General features: G+C 39.4%; 2 protein-coding genes across 2 annotated transcripts; one reads left to right on the top strand and one right to left on the bottom strand.

Annotated features, from left to right (window-relative positions):
- Positions 1–1,177: 1,177 nt before the first annotated feature.
- Positions 1,178–11,604, bottom strand: LOC107385584 (matrix remodeling-associated protein 8). The gene is made up of 12 exons (XM_015959556.3): positions 11,480–11,604; positions 11,044–11,067; positions 10,663–10,968; positions 8,874–8,975; positions 8,654–8,787; positions 8,404–8,583; positions 6,072–6,213; positions 4,379–4,537; positions 4,272–4,296; positions 4,111–4,187; positions 3,936–4,007; positions 1,178–1,461 (listed from the first exon to the last, which is right to left on the bottom strand). The coding sequence occupies exons 1-12, from the start codon at positions 11,532–11,534 to the stop codon at positions 1,439–1,441; spliced, it is 1,299 nt and encodes a 432-aa protein (XP_015815042.1). The 5' UTR covers positions 11,535–11,604; the 3' UTR covers positions 1,178–1,438.
- Positions 11,605–12,976: 1,372 nt separating this feature from the next.
- On the top strand, positions 12,977–19,439 carry psma5 (proteasome 20S subunit alpha 5). The gene is made up of 10 exons (XM_015959551.3): positions 12,977–13,078; positions 13,356–13,399; positions 14,078–14,144; positions 14,242–14,368; positions 15,953–16,020; positions 16,099–16,206; positions 16,296–16,354; positions 16,451–16,553; positions 18,912–18,998; positions 19,107–19,439. The coding sequence occupies exons 2-10, from the start codon at positions 13,371–13,373 to the stop codon at positions 19,182–19,184; spliced, it is 726 nt and encodes a 241-aa protein (XP_015815037.1). The 5' UTR covers positions 12,977–13,078; positions 13,356–13,370; the 3' UTR covers positions 19,185–19,439.
- The last annotated feature ends 1,082 nt before the right edge of the window (positions 19,440–20,521 follow it).

The following is a 20,521-nucleotide window of genomic DNA, read 5'->3' on the forward strand; positions in this document are numbered from 1 at the left end:
TGTTTTTTTAATCATTTTTAGATGAAATATAAATTACAGTACTGTGTACTTTATAGTAAATGTACACAAGACATTCTATGAAGTGTATACAAAGCCATTTGTCTTGAATTCAGGGACGGTTTGTGACAAAGAAGTAAATAAATGACCTGTGACCTAAGATGCATGTGGGTAGGATTTAATTTTTTTATTAAGTCCGGAACAAAAAGCGGTCGATCTAATTACCCTGATGCAAACTGGAGGTGCAGACTCTTAAAAAGTAAGAACAACAAATATTATTACAGATTTTCTATGATTTATGTATCTAATATCTTTATTCACAAAAGAACAAATGGTAACGCTTCCTTTTACAGTCCCCTAATTACTAAGTACTTACATGGTAATTACATAGTAAGTTAGTGTATTATTGTGTAATTAACATGTATAATTGGAATAAAGTGCAATTATTGTGTAAAGCAGTATTTACTGGGAATGATTCATAAAAATAAAAACTAGAATTGAACCTGAGTTTAATAGTAATAATGTTTAAGAACTCAGAAACAATAACAATACATTTCAACTTACTATGTAATTACCATGTAAGTACTTAGTAATTAGAGTACTGTAAAAGGAAGCATTACCGAACAAATTACCCAGTGTTGGATATTTATTTGTTAGTTATAAATTGCAGCAGCAACATGTGAATTTAATGTTAGAGGAAGCAAAGGTCAAAAACTGCTTGATGAAGTAGAAAGGTTCTGTTACATTAGCTTACGTCAGTGTTTCTACACTAGGGGGCGCACATAATCAGTAATTTATCTGAAATTAATTGTAAACAAAAATATAGTAAAAGATGCAAGTGTATCTAAAACACACACACACACACAATGACACATAAAGCACCAAAATTTGTAGCCTTTTAACTTTTATTGTAGTTTTTCTCTTACCGCCTGATGGGATCGTTTGAGATTTTTATTTTTTTCGAAAAGCTGACAAAAAACCACCTCTTCCTACACATTTTTCTTTTGCACACTAAACTGCATTTAATGTTTATATAGAAATGGTTAGCGGAATCAAAAACAGGTCTGTATGTTGACAAGAGTAAGAAATTAACAGCAACTTATCTTGAATTATGCTTAAAATTTTAGTTTGAGCATAAAATAAACTAATTCCAAATAATATGGAAATCTGTTAATAATAAAATTTTGAAAAAGAAACATAATTATTCTTCATGTGATGCTTGAGTTTTGGTTCTTACTGAGAACCCAACAGTCACTATCTGGCTATTTAAAATACACATTGACACAAAAACAGAATGTTTCATAGCACAGCATGTTGCAGCACTGGTTTCCCCTCCGATGCGTCTCCTGAGCCTGACGGTAATACGAATGTGCTCAGGTTGAATCGCGGCGCCGCCTCTGGACCAGCCAGTGACACATATTTTGCTTGTGTCTTTTTTTTCTTACTTGGAAAACTTCTGCATCTCTGAAAGACAAAGGCTGAGGGTTAAGAGAGAAAAGTAAGAAAGTGGCAGTGGCGCCCCAAGAGGTGGTCGGGGGGGGGAGGGGGGCAAGCCACCTCTGCAAAATTGCTGGCCACCCCAGGGAAGACCCCCTCTACCTTTTGATAATTCATGTTAAAGGGAAACTAGGCAGTTTTGAATGCTTTTAGCACCCCCAGTGTCCGTTTGTAGGACCAAAAGCAAAACTTATCTCCTCGCTGTGCATTTTGTCTTTTTACCATACCATACCATACCAACTTTATTTATAAAGCACATTTAAAAACAGCATGGCAGCCGACCAAAGTGCTGTACAGAATAAAAAGTAAAAACACAATATAAAACAATACATGGTCAACAATAAAATACACAACAAGACAGATAATCACGGTCAATAAAAAGACACATAGTAAAATAATAAAAGTCAGGGATTTAAAAATGCCTGGTCGTAAAAGTGAGCCTTAAGTAGTGACTTGAACCGGAGGAGGGATGGTGCCAGCCTCACTGAAAGAGGAAGAGCATTCCAGAGTGTCGGAGCAGCATAGACAAAAGCACGCTGCCTCCGTGTTTTGTATTTCATTGTTGGAACGCGAAGCAGCAGGCAATCAGCAGATCTCAACGCCCGGTTTGGCACATAACGAGTCACAAGATCAGACAGGTAATCTGGAGCCAGACTGTTCAGGGCCTTAAAAACAAAAGTCAGGATTTTAAACTTCACTCTGAAGTTTACGGGTAGCCAGTGGAGCCGCGCCAGTACAGGTGTGATATGGTCTCTTCTAGGGGTGTTTGTTAAAAACCTGGCTGCCGCGTTCTGTACGACCTGAAGCCTGTTAAGAGCGGAGACAGGTAAACCAATTAAAATGGAATTTACATAATCCAATCGGGAGATGATAAAAGCATGAATTACGGATTCCAGGTGTGCTCGTTTCAGGATCGGTTTTAAGCGAACTAGTCTGCGCAGCTGATAAAAACACGATCTGACCACTGCGTTAATCTGAGGGCCCATGGAAAAGTGTGTATCCAGTTTCACACCCAGGTTGGTAATGCACTGCTTGAGGTCATATGGGAGAGTGTCCAAATCAGAAGATAAGTGTGTGGTTTTGTTAGGGGTCCTCAGGAGTGCCTCAGACATAGAATCATTCAGCTTAAGGAAATTGTTGGCAAGCCAAACCCTCACTTCAGCCAAACATTGGTCCAGAAGAGAGAGGGAGCCAGGTAGATCTGACAATCATCAGCATAAATACTGTATGATAGCCCAGGCCATATTTCCTCAGGATGAAACCCAGGGTGAGGATGTAAATTGAAAACAGGAGATGCCCAAGCACAGATCCCTGCGGGACTCCCCATGGAAGTGGAAGGAATGTAGAGGAACAATTACCCAACTGAACCTTGAAAACTCTGACAGGTATCAGCAGAACCACTGAAGTGAGGTACCCCTAAGCCCTACCCATGACTCAAGTCTATCCAGCAAAACATCGTGGTCAACGGTATCAAATGCTGCAGAAAGATCTAATAGCAGGAGCAAAACAGGTGACCCAGAGTCAGAAGCCACCAGGATGTCATTGGTCACGTGAAGAAGGGCTGATTCAGTACTGTGAAGTGGCCTAAACCCAGACTGGAACACATCAACCAGAGAAAATCTATGCATGTGTGCTGTAATCTGTGAATAGACAATCTTTTCAAGGACCTTAGACAAAAACGGTAATTTAGAGATTGGCCAGAAGTTTGCAAGGTTTGAGTTGTCTAATGCCTAATCTAACAGCTGAAATGTCTCCCCAGTCTTCATTAGTGTCCACATGAGTGATTCATCACTAAATTAACAAATCAGCTGTGCCGGGTATGTCAGCTACATTTTTGTTTAAGTCCAACAGACCTGACCGACCCGCTGAAGTTACATGGGAATATTCTGACCACAGGGGGCGATAGCAGCTGGCTGGTCTTTCATTAACCCTGTAAAAGGTCATTTTAGCACATACTGGCTCAAGAAAAAGATTTAAAAACATGAAAATTTGCATCGCATCTCTTTAATGTTCACACAAACTATAAATGCATCTAATTTAACTAAAACATTAATTTAAAAGACAATACATTTAAGAGTATTGGGCAAATAAATCAGAATTTAAATAAATGTTGAGGCTCAGTTTAAAAAAAAACGCCGTTAATAGCTTTTGTGGATGTTTTCCTTAAGACAGCAACAGGCAAATTCAAATGGTTCTAAAATGATAAAACAATCCATTTGAAGCAATGACTGAAACAACCGTTTTGAAATGATGTCTTCTGAAATGTTTATTACTCAGATTTGAGGAAAATGTGCTGGGTGCATATTGATCTTTGAAGGAGCGTGCATCGCTTCAGGTTAAACCCTGCCACAGTTACCACAAGAAACAATTTGGTGTGCCACCCCAAAATTTTCTAGGGGTGCCACTGCACAGAGAGTGGACATGCACGTAAATGAGCTTACCTTTGTCGAGATCAATCAGTTTCGGCTGAGTGCTTGCATGGGCGCTTTCTCTGAGCAGGTTGTTCTTAAAGTCTAAAACATAGGGAAAAAACAAAAATGAACCAAAACACACTTTTGCTCAGTGAGCCTTAAGTAGCGACTTGAACCGGAGGAGGGGTTCAAACCTAAAACTCACCAAGTCTCCTCTCCTGTCGACACACCTCCCTAACCTCTATCTCACACTCATCCGAGCTGCTGTAGCTTCTGTTGGACCTACCACCATGACAAAATCACGTAAGTGTAATAAACACTAAAACAGAAATTAAAAGTGTGCGTTTGTGTCCTCATAGCTCTCACCTCATTGATGCTTTGGGATAAAACTCTACAAACATAAGAATGAATAAAAAAACAAGATAAGAATCAAGAATTCAATGAGAGTCAGACTGAAACTCTGCAGCCCAGACCTTTGGCTTGGCGTTGTCGCGTGACCAGGATGATGATGAGTATAATGAAGGCCAGGAGCAAAAGGGAGGAGAGGACGTAGCCTAGCAGCAGGAGAATATTGTGCTTTTGGTCAGGCAGGATCACAGTGATGACTTCCGGTGACTCAGCCTTGGTGGAATCTGAGTGGAACAAAAGCCCCAGCAGTCAGCACTTTCTCTTACAAACACACCTTAGCTTTGAAATTTTGGCCAACAACTCACTAAATAATGATGTAAAACTCACATTATGTCTATATCTTTCTGCATACGGTGTACTTGAAAACATCTTATGGCTGCAACATGTTATAACTTCCCCCACACAAAGGGCTGAGGGCAAAAGGGACGTGGGGAGCTGTGAGTGCTGCATGTGGAGTGTGCATTTCTGTATGAGCCTAGGAAAAGCCTGTTTTCTTTTAGTTCCTTAAAGAAAAAGAAATGTGCAAGTCAAGAAGCAGCTGTGGACCTCAGACTCCACATATCTGAGCCAAAATGAGATCCAGACTGGTGTCATGCAGTGATTTACTTTTCCTGGCAGCATACCACAGAAAAGCAAAAAGAGGATGGAGCAGGGTGTGACGGGAGAAGAGACCTCGTCCCAAAATTCTAAACTCTAAATTATTAACACACAGATTTGTGTGCCTGTAGTGTAATGAAAACATTCAACAGTATTCTTAAAGGTATAAAACTACAGGTTTAATTTATTCTTGAATTGTAAAGAAAAATGAAATGTTTTGTTACTTTCTGTCTTTTAAAAAGCTTTCCAGACGTCCACCAACAAAACCACGAGTACCTTTCTAGTCTATTTATTTACTCTTATGTTTTAAAAAAGGGTAATGGTGATGATAACATGCAAGAGCAAAGAGCTTGGGATGAAAACAGACCTCGGCATTATTAAAAGAAGACATGAAGGAAGCGGGAAAGCATCGCAGAATGTCAAGGTTAAGCCAAAGTCAACGGGCCGCAGACAGCCGAGAGGGCAAAACAAGGCAGGTAAAAAGACGACGGGCCGCTGCAGAAGACAAAACTAGTGCTGAACTGGAGACAAATCAGGCTTGTTAGGTTCCCAAAGAGCTGTTTTTTCAGCTCGGAGAGAGCGGGATTATTTCTGTGGGAAGAGCTGGACTTCAGTCAAAGAATGTGTCCAAGAGATTCTTCTGAAGTGAGGTCGGCTTTCTCAGACACACACACACACACACACACACACACACACACACACACACACACACACACACACACCAGAAACCCTCTTGTTCAAGAATGTGTAGACAAAATCCCAATCTTTTTTGGTTTTTTACCTTTTTCCTTCTCCCGAAAATCTTCCACAAGTGCACTGACACCAAGTTAGAATAGATAAAAAAAGTGTTGTATGTCAAATCTGCAACATTAGGCTGGTTTTACACCTTTGGATAAAGAAGTTGCTTCAGACGAGCTGACGCTGCAAGACGAAAAACTCCCTAAAGAAAACAAACAGAAAACTTCCTCCTGCTTCTGTGCTGCTTGGAAAGTCTGAGAGAGAGGAGACGAGTCAGGGTGAATGAGGACAAGTGGAGGGGAAAGGAAAGAACAGATGTGTGTCTGCTCCTGATTAAACATGTAGAAGTTAAGCGATGAAGCATCTGCTCTGTGCCGGTGCTCTCGGGCCCACTCGGAGTCACTAAAGAAGGAAGACTTGCACCTTTGTCTTGACCAGGAAGAGCTTTAACCATCTCTGTGGCCTGAATCAGCGGCGGCTCGACTTTGACCCGAAACTCTCTTCTCTCGTGCAGACCGCAGTAATGGTGGTGAAGGTGACAGGAGTAAGTGCCCTGGTCTGTAGCCTGTAAAAACACACAAATATACAGCAAAATGAATCTAAGACCAAGTAATGCAAACTGTGACAGAATTAATGCAAAGATAATGCTGATATGATTCACTATAAAGCGTCAAACACAAAGAGCCGCAGATCTGATGCCAGGCCCGGCCCAAGCCTTTGTGGGGCAGATTTCCCTTTGAGGCCCCCATACCACCACACTCTAATTAATTTGCATTTTAAATTGCGGAGTGTTTTTAAGTGTGGCAAATTATTAAAATATTTGAAATAGACATCAGCAGACAAACACTGAATTTACAGTAAAAATGTTAGGTTTACTGTCGTATGTTCTTGAAACGTGTAAAATGTGCTGCACTACAAAATAAGACCAAATGACACTACAGAAATTAATATAGATACAAATAATTCAATTTATAGTGTTATTAAAACATTTTTCCTCATGCCTTGGACTGGCTCTGTCTGATGCTTTTAAAAGTTTGTACTTTAAATCTTTTCATTTGAAGGAATACAGTCACCCTTGACGTGGGATTCTCTGGAAGAAGTATGAATAAAAAATAGTTTGTCTTTACCTTTATTTGGACGAATAAAGCTTAATTCACACTGAACTGATAAGCTAACGGCTAGTGCAATTTGGGCCCAAATTTAAAACCGGTTCCTCCCATCTTAGCACATATTTATAAAGCTTCATATCATCACTAGTTTTATACTGAATTGTTATTTTAACAGAAATTTGGACAAAATTCTGTTATAAATGCCCCTGTGGATCAAAAAGCAGCTAAAGCTAGCTGCTGCTGCTGCTGCTACTGCTTGTAAATAATTTTATAGTTGTGTGGACAATAACCACGTAATCCTAATGTAAGAGTTCATGAATGTTTGTGAAACAGCATTGGAATAAAGAAAAATTACATTTTTCAGATTTAAGTCATAACATCACACCCGTTTTCAGTTTGGTCAGAAATAACCTCTATTTCTCCAAACTGAGGTCATTCCACAACAAGTAAGATGTTAATTAAGTCATTTCAGATAGCTGAAACATTGTTATAAATAATCAACCTGCCCACTAGGACACTGGATGAAGAGGCAGATACCAGACAAACAATGAAAAGTCACGTAAAATCATGATCTCAAAGTGAGAAAGCTGAAACTCCAGCGCTCTTGAACCTTTGAGCAGCACAGCTGTAATTCGGCAGGCCCTCGTCTCAATTTCGTAACAAGTATGTACAAAAAAAATGTAAAAATCTATAATAGATCTGAAAAAAAGAAAGTTTATTTATCTTTATTTTTAAGCAGTCAAGCTTTTGAAAACAACAGCTAAACTCACACTGATCTGTGTTTTACTGATTCTTTACTTGTCCCAAACGTTCTTGTTTCTGAGCTCAACCACTCAATCATTTTCTCTAAATAGCTGGAAAATCTTTAATTTCCTTGTCTCCACCCATAATCCTGCTTGTAACAAATGGGAACAGCTGCTACGCATGTTTTCATTCATGCGATCGCTGTGGTTACCAGTTCCCAGTTTGCCCATGAATTTTGACTCGACAAGCTTTACATTACTAATGAGTGTTACATATATTCCAAACACACACACACACACACACACACACACACACACACACACACACACACACACACACAAATGAAATACTTTCCACCAAGTACATGTCCACACATAATACAGACATACGAAAACGTATTTGCCTTTTTACATCATAATTTACCAGCTAACATCATAGTGCACCTCTTAGCCAATAGCGATGGCAGATTTAAATTTGCATGCAATGTAGACTTTTAACCTAAAGAGGGCGCAACACTGGCAGTTTCTTGCAATGATCACAGAATCACGGTTTTCACAACTTTTTTGAAGGTCTACAAATAGGTTAGGTAAAACTCCTGTTTAACTTGGGCTATTAACAGAAATAAAAACTGGTGTGTAGTTTATAATCCGCATTTTAAACATAAATTGAAACCGAAGCTCAGTGATGCAGAGTCTTGCTGTTGCGGCATCCCAAAGGTATGTTTTCATTGGTCGATTGCAGACGCGAGTCGTAGGTTTTCAAGTTGTGCTTGGGGCCTGCCTTGCTGTAATTGATGCAACCATGAGCTCTGACCTTTGACCTTTCACAGGCTGTTAATTGTTTGAGAAACCCTCCAATATGTTGTGTTTTTGTTTTATTTATCCCAATCTGAACATACAAACCTGCAGATCCGAAATAGTAAGTGAAAAGTCTCCCTTTGAGAAGGCCTGATTGCTGATGTTCATCTTCGTCTGGAGGAACCGAGGTCCGTAGCTGCGTTGCTCCCCAGAGGCGTACAGGTCCACCAGTCGATCAGCGAGGTCATGGCGGACTCCTGGTGGCTGGCGGTCCCAGTGGACAACCTGAATGATGACACCTCTTCAAGTTAATAAAAAAATTAATAAAACATATTTATTCTGAGGATTCACGCACCTGCTGGTCCTCCTCCTCATTGCTCCAGTCTGTCCACACGGTCCGTCTGTTGATGCAGGGCAACACCGCTGTGCTCCCGACTAGCACCACGTACACAGCCTTCTGTCCATCCCAGAATCGCTGCTCTTTGCGGCCTTTGAGGAGAGAAGATCAGCTGTCAAACAGGAAGCTTGTGAGGAAGCGTAAGCTCTCATTTATTGGGGATTGGAGTCAGACATACGTGATTTAGTCACATTGAGCTGAACTCTGACCGTCTCATACAGGTGGCAGTAGAGATGGTGGAGGTTACAGAAATACAGCCCTCTGTCATTCATTCTCACATCTGTCAACACATATAGAAACAATCAGAACAGAAAAACTGATCCAATATGGATGCAGTTTGGTCGTGCCTGGACAGTGTTTATGTGCATATGATGCTCAGATTGTAACATTTATAACATTAGGTACAAATTTGTTTCAACCCATCTGACTCCGAACAAAAATTATGCTAATTTGAGAGTTTTTTTTTTAAGTAGAGGCCTGCTATCTTTTAAAACCATCCAGGTTGCGCAAGCAAACATATCTCAAGTTTCTGATGTTTTAAATGGAAACAATAACATGCAAGCTTGGACTAGATACAGAGGAATCATTTTCTTTAACAGTCCTTGTTTTGGCATAATCAATCATAACACTATGCTGCTGTAAATAGAGTCATTTATGCTCTTTAGTTATAATTCAAACAACTACATAGGCTTTAAACTGATTAATTTACGAAATGGTAACAACAGAAAACAACTAGTGCTGCTCAAGTATTTCCCCCTTAACAGATTTCTCTAGCAGGTCTTGTTACACTTAAATTTTCTAAATCAGACAACCTGATGGAATACAAAAATCAGTTTTCAACAATGATTTCATTTATTAAAGAAAGAAAATGCAATCCCAACCAACCTGGCTCCATGTGAAAAAGTCATTCCTCTCTTGTTAAATAACACGTGCACTTTAGAGCCATATGCCACATTTTCATATTTTAAAATCATTTTCTTCAGCCTAAAACAACATTTAACCCTCAAAAGGTGAATGAAATGTTGCTCAGACCCCACCACCCCCATGGCCAAAATATTGCACTTGCAACTTCAGACTTGGTAGCCACTCCCTGCTGGTGGAGGGAGCTTTGGAGTGGAGTGGAGCTGCAGTCTGTTTCCACCATTTTTCCTGCATGTTTCAGATTGCTAACACAGCTGATTTTTAATTCAGTGATGAGTCACTCCTCTAGAGACCAAGGAAGACTGAGGAGACGTTTAAGCTGTTAGATTAAGGTATTAAAAAGACGAACGTGCAGTGAGGAGATTTTCGGTTTAACCGCAGAGAAATAATGACAAACACTAGAGGGTGCTAAAAGCAAGCAAAACAGCCTAGTATCCCTTTAATTAAGCACAAAGATGGGCTCAGTTTCACAAACCACACCTAGGCCAAATCACTTCAACACAACCTGAACACGGAGAAAGCTGAAAGATCTCAAAAAGCAAACTATGAGGCAAAAGTGGAACTTTATGAAATGTGTATCTCGTTGCATCTGGAGCAAAACTAACACCTGATGTCAGAAAACACATATAAGCAGGCACGGTGGTAGTGGTGTGTTGGTCTGGGGTTGCTTTGCTGCTGCAGGATCTGGAGGACTTGCTGCATCATGAATACTTTTCTCTACCAGAAAATTCTGATGGAAAGTGTCTGACCTTTGACCTTAAACTGGCTTAAAACATGAAGAGTGGAACCAAACTCCACTAGACTGACTCATTACCAGTTACTATGATTGGTTTACAAAGTTCCTCAAAGAGCTTGTGGATCAGTTACTTTTTCACACAAGGCCTGGTTGTTTTTTACCCTTAATAAATGAAATTCTCCTTTGAAAACCACACTTTGCATTTAAACAGATGATCTTGTCTGGTACTGAAACTTCTTGATGCAGATCTGGAATATTGAAGTGTAAGAAATCTGCAACAACACCCATGAGAGTGAATGAGTGATGGGACCTTTGATGACCAGAGAGAAGTTTCCATCCTTGAAGGCTGTTGGGTTGAGGCTGACCCTGCCCAGGTTTTTGGAGGTGTAGATCCTATGTTCTCCTGCTGAGAACATGTCCACCACCCTCTCCATTGGGGAGTCTGCATAATCCCGATAAATGTCCCAGTGGGCCACCCTCTGCCTGTCCCTCATCTGGTCCCTGGTCCACACCATGCGGCCGCTCACACACTGCAGAACCACCTGGGAGCCGGCCAGGGCACTGACATTATAACCCGCAACCACCACGCTACTGCTGCTGTCAGACTGGCATGATGCTGGAAAACAGGAGAGAGGTTTCAGTAAGAGGAGGAAAGCACATGTTAGTCTCAGCTGGTCAAAGAAAAACTTACCTGTAAAGAAGAGGACTGCAGAGACTGGAACAAAAACACAACAGAGGAGATTTTACCTCTCACGCAAACACAAATCTCTCATTGTTGGACTGATGCATTTCAAATCCAACATATTTGAAGGGCAAGCGAAATTCTGCAAATATCTCCAAGAAAAAAAAATACACCATCATAAAACTACAATTTTCCAACTAATGTCCAGTTCATGATGCCATTCTGATATTCATCTAACTGATATAAATAAATCGATAAATGCGGGGCAGAGATTAGTTAAAGCCTGGAGCTGCTTTCTGGCTACAACATGTCCAGGGAAAATAATTAAAAAGGTGTCCAGATTTGTTTTACTGAAGGGGAAAAAACTGTAATTATCTCTTTAGAAAACGACTTTGGCAGATTTTTAACTACAAAGACAAACGTTGCAGAACTTGAATCTACTCACTAAGCAGAACCTGAAGAACACCATCTCTCATCTTGGTCATCTTGACAGCCGCCATACATTTCCTGCTTCACATTCCTCTTCGCCGTCAGAGTCACATCTTCTCTGAGACGCATCAGACTCCAAACAGGACCAACCCGAGGAAAACCCAACACCCACCGAACCTCCCCCTGTGACGAATTACAGGACAACCTCTCAATAAACCAAATATCTTATCAAATTTGTTTTATTAACTAAACTGCTTTAAGTAGCTACAAGAACAGTGTGATCTACACGGATTAAACTATTTTTATATTTTAAACAAACCTACCCAAAAACATTAAAGGCACTTTTTCCTCAAAGGCACTTAATCAAAATTTCTTAGACAGCAACCTATTTTCATACAGTAATAAATAATTTTTTTGTTGTTGTTTGCCTTCTTAATTAGGCAGATTTTAACTCTTTTTCGCCCAAAACCTTACAATTGATAAAAGCAAGATTACTACTTGTGTTGAATAATGTGTACTTTTCCATCTGGTGGACAATCTAAGTACTACAGGGGACAAAAGCAAATATGGTTTTTGTTGTTGAATTGTCACGTAAATAGCTTTAATAAATACTTACATACATTTGTAAGTGAAGCAATAAAATGGCAGTTTAGTACTTGAATTTCTGGTGGTATCAGGCTTCACATAAAGATGCTCCCAGCTGAGCTCTACAGAAACATTTATAAATCTAAATTTCAGTGGCTATAACTCATCTTAAAATAAAAATAGTCTCAGACAACCTGCGTGAAAAGCCGAAAGACATACACATCCCTTCAATCAACTGTGTTAAGGTCAAGGTATAGGGTCATTAGTACCAGCTCTTCTCCACTGGAGCAGCATATAGTCTTTTCATGTATGCATTAAGCATATTTGACTACATTTTCCAGCTAGCATTATTCGTAAACTTGCATTCAATAACACAGTTGGGACTTGTGACAAGAGAGGATGAATCTGTGTACCGGTAGGAGTTTTTACAAATTACATTTCTGTATTACAGAATTTCAGTATGTTTTTATTATTTGTGGAAAAGTGACAACGTAAATCCCATTTCACAAATTAACTTAAAAAAATAAACCTCAGTTTGATTTAAATAGCACAACAAGGGCTGCTGCATAGTTCTTTACACCAAGCTATAACAAAATGTAGGCAATTAGGTATAAAAAGAATAATTTATTTATGTATGTGTTTATTTAAAATTTTAAATGAATAAATTACTACGTAAATAAATACAATTGGAAATAACTGAATGAAACTGGAAACAAATAAACTAGAAATAAGTAAATAAATACATAAATAAATAATGTCGGAAACATATATAAAACTGTGACATTTTAATTGGAATTTATTTGTTCATTTTATTCCTTCATTTCTTGTTTTGCCAGGATGATTCTTCCATATTTTCAACATTAAACCTGCGATTGTAAAAACAACAACAGCAACCGAAAATATATACATATGAATAAATAAAATAGTCGGAACTTTAGCTACAGACTCGTTGTCAACCGGGAGGTAATGAACGTGACACCAGTACGCTTTCCCGAAACAAGCGAACTCATTCAAGGGTTAGTGGTTGAAGGTAAACGACGTTATTAAATGTGGTTATTTTTGAAGAAATTTACAAAGTAGCACGCACATAATTGTTTAAATGTAGTTGAAATTATTTATTATTTGGACGCATTTTAGAATCTATCATGGTTAATCGCTAGTTTGCTAACGCATGCTCGTTGCGGCAGCTTACTTTGCTAACTTCTCAGCCAGAACACATTTGATATAGTCGATTTCGTGGTTTAAGGTGTATTTACTTTATCTATATGGATTAGTAGCCTGCCATTAAAGTCCATTTGTGTTTGCAGGCTTATTGCTCAAAGATGTTTTTGACCAGATCGGAATATGACAGGTAAGTGTAGCACGAACTGCTTTGTCATTTATGAACAATCCAGTGTTACGAATCCATTACAAGTATTTTCTCCACCCGTGTGAAACATTTAATTATGGCACTTTAATGGATTAATGGACACGAAAAATGCTCTCTATCCTTCGATTTGTTTAACTTTGTTGTTCTGGTAGTTAGCTAACTGCTAACAGTTGTATTGCAGTGCTTTCACTTTCGTAATGCATTTTTAAAATTTCGTCTTATTTATTAGAAAGTCATTATTTAACTTATGGTTTGCCCTCAGTATCAATAGCCCTACACTTTCAATCAAGCTTTCAATGGAGAGTGGAAAAGTCACGAAGTTCCAGATTAGAATAAGATGAAATGTAATATAATGAAAAACATTTGTGTTCACAGATGTTGTTCCATATTTAGGTTCAATGTTCACAGACTTCATAACTGCTTTGCTGTCAGTTTATTTTTGTTTTTTTGGTATTTGATTTCTATAGATAACAAAACTCAACCAAACATTTCTAGTACAAATAGGTATTTTTAACTCAATAAATGGCTCGAATATTTGACAGAAAAGTCTAAATATTTGGATCTGGAAAAGTTTTAATATAAAATTTAGGAATCCTGTTTAATCAGCTCTCTGCTAATCTTACATTCGTCAACAATAACCCTTTTCATTTATTCCTTTAGAGGCGTAAACACATTCTCTCCAGAGGGACGGTTGTTCCAGGTTGAATATGCCATAGAGGCAATAAAAGTGAGTATTGTGTAGACTTTTTGACCCCTCGTGTGTGATTCAGTACATCAAACATTCAAACTCACTGGTTTTCTTTGGTTCGGCTTTGCTCTCTCAGTTGGGCTCCACAGCCATCGGTATCCAGACGTCAGAGGGAGTCTGTCTGGCTGTGGAAAAGAGGATCACTTCTCCACTGATGGAGCCCAATAGCATTGAGAAGATCGTGGAGATTGACAGTCACATTGGTATGTGGAAACACAAACAGGCTTGTTGAGGCAAATTTTAATTAATAAAAACCACTTGAACACTAAAATAAGATTATGGGCTTATTAACAATGTAACACAATAATTTTCCCTGATGTTTAAAGGGGCATTATGGAAGTTTGACAGCCAAAACATGTATAGAAATAATAAATTTCTTCTTCATACATTCTCCTGCAGTGCCCTGGTCTTGTAAAATGAGCCCTGGCATTTTTACTGTGATTGCCTGTTTTTCTGTAAAATCACAGAAAAAGAGAGCTGCTCGGGTCGAGCAGGCTGCTTCATGCGCGTTCACGCTCAGGCATAGCCCGTAGCATTTGCTATCAGTAGCTTTAGCTGCAGAGAGAGAGGTAGTGCCAACTAACGCCTAGTGATGAACCTAGCTACATTTCTGAGGACCCTTAGCTACTTTCTTCTAGATATTTCCTGCAAATTAGCAACAAAATAGCCATTTTCGCTCTGAACCATTCTTTGAACGTTGTTTCAGCTGTCATCTAGCATATAAAAGTTACAGATGAAGTAGACGTCACTGGTGCTTTAGCTCACCTAGTAAGACATCGGACTCTCGTGCAGAAGACCCGGGTTTGATTCCAGACGTGAACATAATTTATTTAGAGTTTATTTTTTACATTAATGTTTTTTGTTTGTTTTTTTACAGTAAGATGCCCAAATTTTTATTTGAGACTCGCCGAACGGCATTGAATTCACCGATAAAAAGTTGTGGGTTTAACTTTCATTTTGGAACAATTTTTCAAGCGAGGGAATGGAATTATCTGAGCATGCAGGAAGACTGACCCATCTTAAACCTTTGTCGGCTGTGCTGAAGAGAAAGTTACAGAACCAAATTATTTAATTAATTAGCTGCGCGTTCTTCTGTCCTCCGGGCCACACACACACAAGGGACTGTCTCAGCTGTTATTTCGTTAAGGAGTGTGCACGTACAGCATGCACGCCTCGTGCACGAGCCTACTATTGAAGCTGCCATTATGCTTTTGGCCTGAGGGGGCAATCGCGAGCATAAAAATTCAAAACTCCGTAAAGTCCCTTTAAATAAAATTCTTTCAAATTACTTTGAAGAGCAAGTCCCCCCCTACCAGAGTCTTACTCCAATTCCCTAAAAAACAACAAATGCTGTTGCCTGGCAGACCGAGAGGGCAGAGCCGCCGACAAATATAAACACAAACAGGTTCACAATGATATTGTGACATCATTTTGTACCAGCTAACATCAGACACTACCTCGTAGCCAATAGCGATGGCAGATTTAAATTCAAATGCAGTGCAGAGTGTTTACCTGAAGAGCACTCAACACTGACAGTTTTAGGCAGAATAATTAAATATGAACTAAAATGCAGTAAAATGCCAAAGTATTGACTATGCATGTTTTATAGCACGATTAGACAGTCATTTATATAGTATATCCGCAAACTAAAGTTGATTTAGGGGTGACTTGCTCTTTAACTTGATTGTATTTGTGTTATTTTTGAATGCTGAATTAAATGTCCTTTTTGAATATGCATTTTTTAAATAAAAAAATATATAATTCCTGTCTTGATTTTCCCATTTCAGGTTGTGCCATGAGTGGCTTAATAGCTGATGCGAAGACTCTGATTGACAAAGCAAGAGTGGAAACACAAGTATGGATTCCGAGTTAGGTTGTAAATAAAGATGTGTATTGATTTAGGTTTTGTTAACTTGATTCTGTCTCATTTTAGAACCACTGGTTCACTTACAACGAGACGATGACTGTGGAAAGTGTGACTCAGGCCGTGTCTAACCTGGCGCTGCAGTTTGGAGAGGAGGATGCAGACCCTGGTGCCATGGTCAGTCTCTCAGACCAGCTCCTTGTTTTTGAACTGTGAAAGCACACATGAAGTTAACTGCCTTGTTTTGCTATTTCTGTTTTACTCAGAGTCGACCTTTTGGTGTAGCTCTGCTCTTTGGGGGAGTTGATGAAAAGGGCCCTCAGCTGTATGTGCACATAAATGTTGCAACTTTTTACAACACTTAATAGAGGCACCTTTGATTTTGTTTGATAAAAGATAAAACATTTTCCCTGAATTCCAGCTACCACATGGACCCATCAGGAACCTTTGTTCAGTGTGATGCTCGGGCCATCGGATCTGCGTCAGAGGGAGCTCAAAGCTCTCTGCAAGAGGTCTACCACAAGGTACCACTGACCACTGTTGCATGTAACCTTGTCCATTTGTATCACATTTACTTTTACCACTGTTGTGGTCCAAGCTAGCAGACGGTTGCAGTGACCGTATACTCCTTGGTTGCATATCTAAGCCATTGTGTCTTCATATTAAATTGTTCATTTAAGGAGTTTGCTAAGGCATCAGCTCATCTCAAGCAGTGGGTGAATTCGCTGATGGGCACCAAATGGCATCCGTACCCACAGTTATTAATGACATTAGAGATGTTAATATCTGTCAAACTATGCCATATTTTTGTGGTTCAGGAGATTTGTTAAGAGAGTGGCTGTGTGATGTATGAAGTGGTGTTCAACAACCTGAAGAAATGTGGTTTTTAATGGCGTTTTGTGGGAGATCACAAAGCAGCGTAAGTTAAGGTGTTGTGGAGGTATTTCTGTCATATTTTCTGGTGTTGGAACTTTAGAAACGGTGATTTTAAAGCAGTACCAATGCTGCTTATTTTCTTTTCCTTCCATTCTACTTCACCAGCAAGGCCCAATCCCAATACTCGCACTTCCACACTTGCTCCCTTCAATTGCACAATCTCGACCAGGGATGTGAGTGCGTAGGGTGTCCCGATTCTCAAGTGCAGATGTTGATCACGCCCCTTTTGCACACTTGATCTGCACTTCACTCGAGTCCACATCGATGGGTGATGGGTGTTGCCCACAGTCTATTGCTTAGGTAGAAAAGGCTCTATTGTCTTTTCTAAAAATATGTATTTTCTAATGAAAGTAGTTCATTTTAGGATGATTAGTTGATGCTCTGAAACTTTTAGACAAAGCAGAAATTAATGTAAATATATTTCAAATAATGGTTTGGTTGTGTGTTTGAAAGTTGTTAAGTTTCTAAAAAAAATTTTTAAAAAGTACCGCAGTGACCAGAATCCCGGCACGCATTGCAGTCGATAGCGCAATGCTCCCTGTCCCAACTCAGCAATTACTTGCACACTTGTGTACTACGCACTCTAAGCCGTTCGCACTTTCTCAAAGTGCATTTTGCTGAAGACCGCAGTGCGAGTACTGGGATTGGGCCCAACTCTTCCAATTTTACAAATGTTGGTTGTTTGGCAACATCTTCTGATGTAATTTCCTACTGAATTACAACCTATCAGCACGAGCTAACCAAAAGGTCCCGCCCAGCGACTCGACCAGGCCTTTCTGAGTACATACCCAAGGCCCGGAAAGAGGTCATTTCATGCCGGCCCAGGGGGACATGTGCAAATTGTGAAGTCTTACCCAGAAGTTCTGATGGCGGAAACGGCTCTAAATGTAACCTAGATGTGCAGTAGCACTCAGACTGTGGAACACACTTCTTTTGTTTATAGGGAGCCTAAGTCACTTCTGCACCATGGGTCCCCGGAAGAACGAAAAAATGAATGCAAGTCAACAGGGCTAAAAAGGCTAATTTCTAATCCGTTTTGCCTTACGCCCTGGATCACACACATGTTGTACTGCAATTTAAATGAAAAGTAAGGATGGGTGTTTCAACCACACCAGTTACGTACTTTGAGATTTATTAGCTTGTAAAAGTTTGTAATTTGCATGACTGCAGACTAGAAATCAGCACATGGCAAATGTGACGTCACCACATAAACTCTCCCCAAAGTAGCTACTACTACTACAGCTACTACTGTCCACTCCTTGTTCCCTCCTCTCCATGACTGATGTCAAGTTGTTGTTGTTATTGTTGTTGTTAGCCCCAAGGGCAACATGCCGATTATCACCTGTAAGTCGCTTTGGACAAAAGCTTCTGCTAAATACATAAACATACTTGCCACATGACCAGATTTATGGTGGTTCTTTCCTCCGGGGGGACGTTTGCTGAACTTACAGCCATTTTCCCTCAGTTTTCTCCATGTCTGGTTCGATGACGTCACTTTCGTGTAGCGCATTTGTAATCTTGGACTTATTTTCACACAAAACATAAAATATTGTTCCCCACATTCAAAAATAAGCACGCTTTTGGTATCAAAATGCGTCTTTAAATTTCACATACATCATATGTGAAATCCATGGCACATAACAAGCGGACTTATAAAATAGTGTTTTTAGCCCCGTTGTTATTTTTTCATTCTTCCGGGGACCCATGGTCCGGAATAGACTTAGACTCCCTGTAGAGTTTAGAGCTGAAGACAAAAGCAATCAATACACTTTTATGACAGTTTTATGTTTTCTATGTTTAGCAGCTTTATGAAGCACTTTCTGTTTGTAAAATTTGTCATAGAAATAAACTTTTACTTAAATGCAATATAAATCTATAAAATGTTTTATTCTCTTGTGCGAGTGGACACAAACTAGTACTGATAAATTTCTGTGTTTGCTTAACAGTCTATGACGTTAAAAGATGCCATCAAGTCATCTCTCACCATTTTGAAGCAGGTGATGGAGGAGAAGCTCAATGCCACCAACATTGAGGTTTGTTTCACACTTATTGTGTTTGTTTAAGCTGTCTTTGTACCTTGATGGGAGTCTCTGTGATGTTTAAATCCCTGGTTTTTATGCACATTTTTATCTCTTTTGCAGCTTGCAACAGTCGAACCTGGTAAGACGTTCCACATGTACTCCAAAGAGGAGCTGGAGGATGTGATCAAGGATATCTAGAGAAGAAACTCTAGCTCTGGGCTGGAGATGCAAGGATATGAAGGGGTGCCTGGGCCTACCATCACAAATCACCTACAGCAGTCTTTTTTGGAGGTTTCTATTTGTAATGTGATTTACCTCTGACTTAACAGTGTCTGGGCACCTTGTTCATGGGAGTGTGATCAGCATTTAAAGCTGAATGGTGGGAAAATTTCGGGGGGGGGGGTATTTTTTTGTTACGGATCAATACTATAATAAACAGTTGTACTCAAAAAATGACTGACTCTTTTTTTATTTATTTATTTTTTTAAACATATTCCAATTATGAGGTTTGTTTAGTCCATTTTTTTTAATATTCAGGTTTAATTTTTACACGATTGTAGCAGGAATTCTGTATTCTCTAGATTTCAGACATTAATTGTTAATCACTTCTCTTCATTCACTTGTGGGTTCCTCAGGGTTCTGTATTAAGCCTGTAGTTTTCAAATCTGCTGCCTTTTGGTCTGATTTTCAGGAAACTGGTGTCATTTCCACTGCCATGCAGATGGTACCCAGCAATACATCCCCTTTAATAGAGGTCATCATCCGTCTGAATTCCCTCTCAAAATATCTTGGATGTTTTCAAACTTCCTTCTTTTTATTGAAAAGAAGACATAGGAGTGTTGTTTTTGCTCATTGCCTTGTCTGGAGACTGGGCCTTGGTCCATTTGCCTCTTTTTAAAAACCTAAAGTGACGTCCCGGGGTGTTGGCTTGGACAGGGATCTTATCTTGGACAGGCAAATCAGTGCAGTGACTAAATTTAGTTATCAACGGAGAAGGGTCGTCAAAGGTAAAGAACTTGCTTTTGAAAAAATATTTTGAGACCATAACTCACGCTTTTATTACATCGAGACTTAATTACTGTAGTTGGTTGTACTTTGGTGTTTCCCAGTCTCATCTCTGTAGTCGTCACTTGGTGCAGAATATGGCTGCACCTCTGCTCAATGGAATGAGAAAGATGGAACATACTACTCCAGTTTGGCTTCACTGCACTGGTTGCCTATACATTTTTGAATCCAGTTTAAGGAACTTTTAATGTCTCTGCATGGTCTTGCTCTGAGTTACCTCTCTGAGCTGTTGGTTTTTCACTCTCTTTCACAGTCTGTCAGCTGATAGGCTGCTCCTGGAAGTCAATAGAAGGAGGCATAAGCTCAGGGATGATGGTATTGGCCCTTGGGCTTTGGAACTCTTTTTTTTAATGCTTTGGCTTTTAACATAGCATGCAAGTCTTTATCATAGGTTTTATGTATTCAAGGATGCATATTTTGTGTTTTGCTTTTTTAATTCTGTAAAGCAATTTGGTCAGTTTCATATGGTT

Source organism: Nothobranchius furzeri, chromosome 3 (assembly GCF_043380555.1).
Source record: "Nothobranchius furzeri strain GRZ-AD chromosome 3, NfurGRZ-RIMD1, whole genome shotgun sequence".
Lineage (NCBI taxonomy): Eukaryota > Metazoa > Chordata > Actinopteri > Cyprinodontiformes > Nothobranchiidae > Nothobranchius > Nothobranchius furzeri.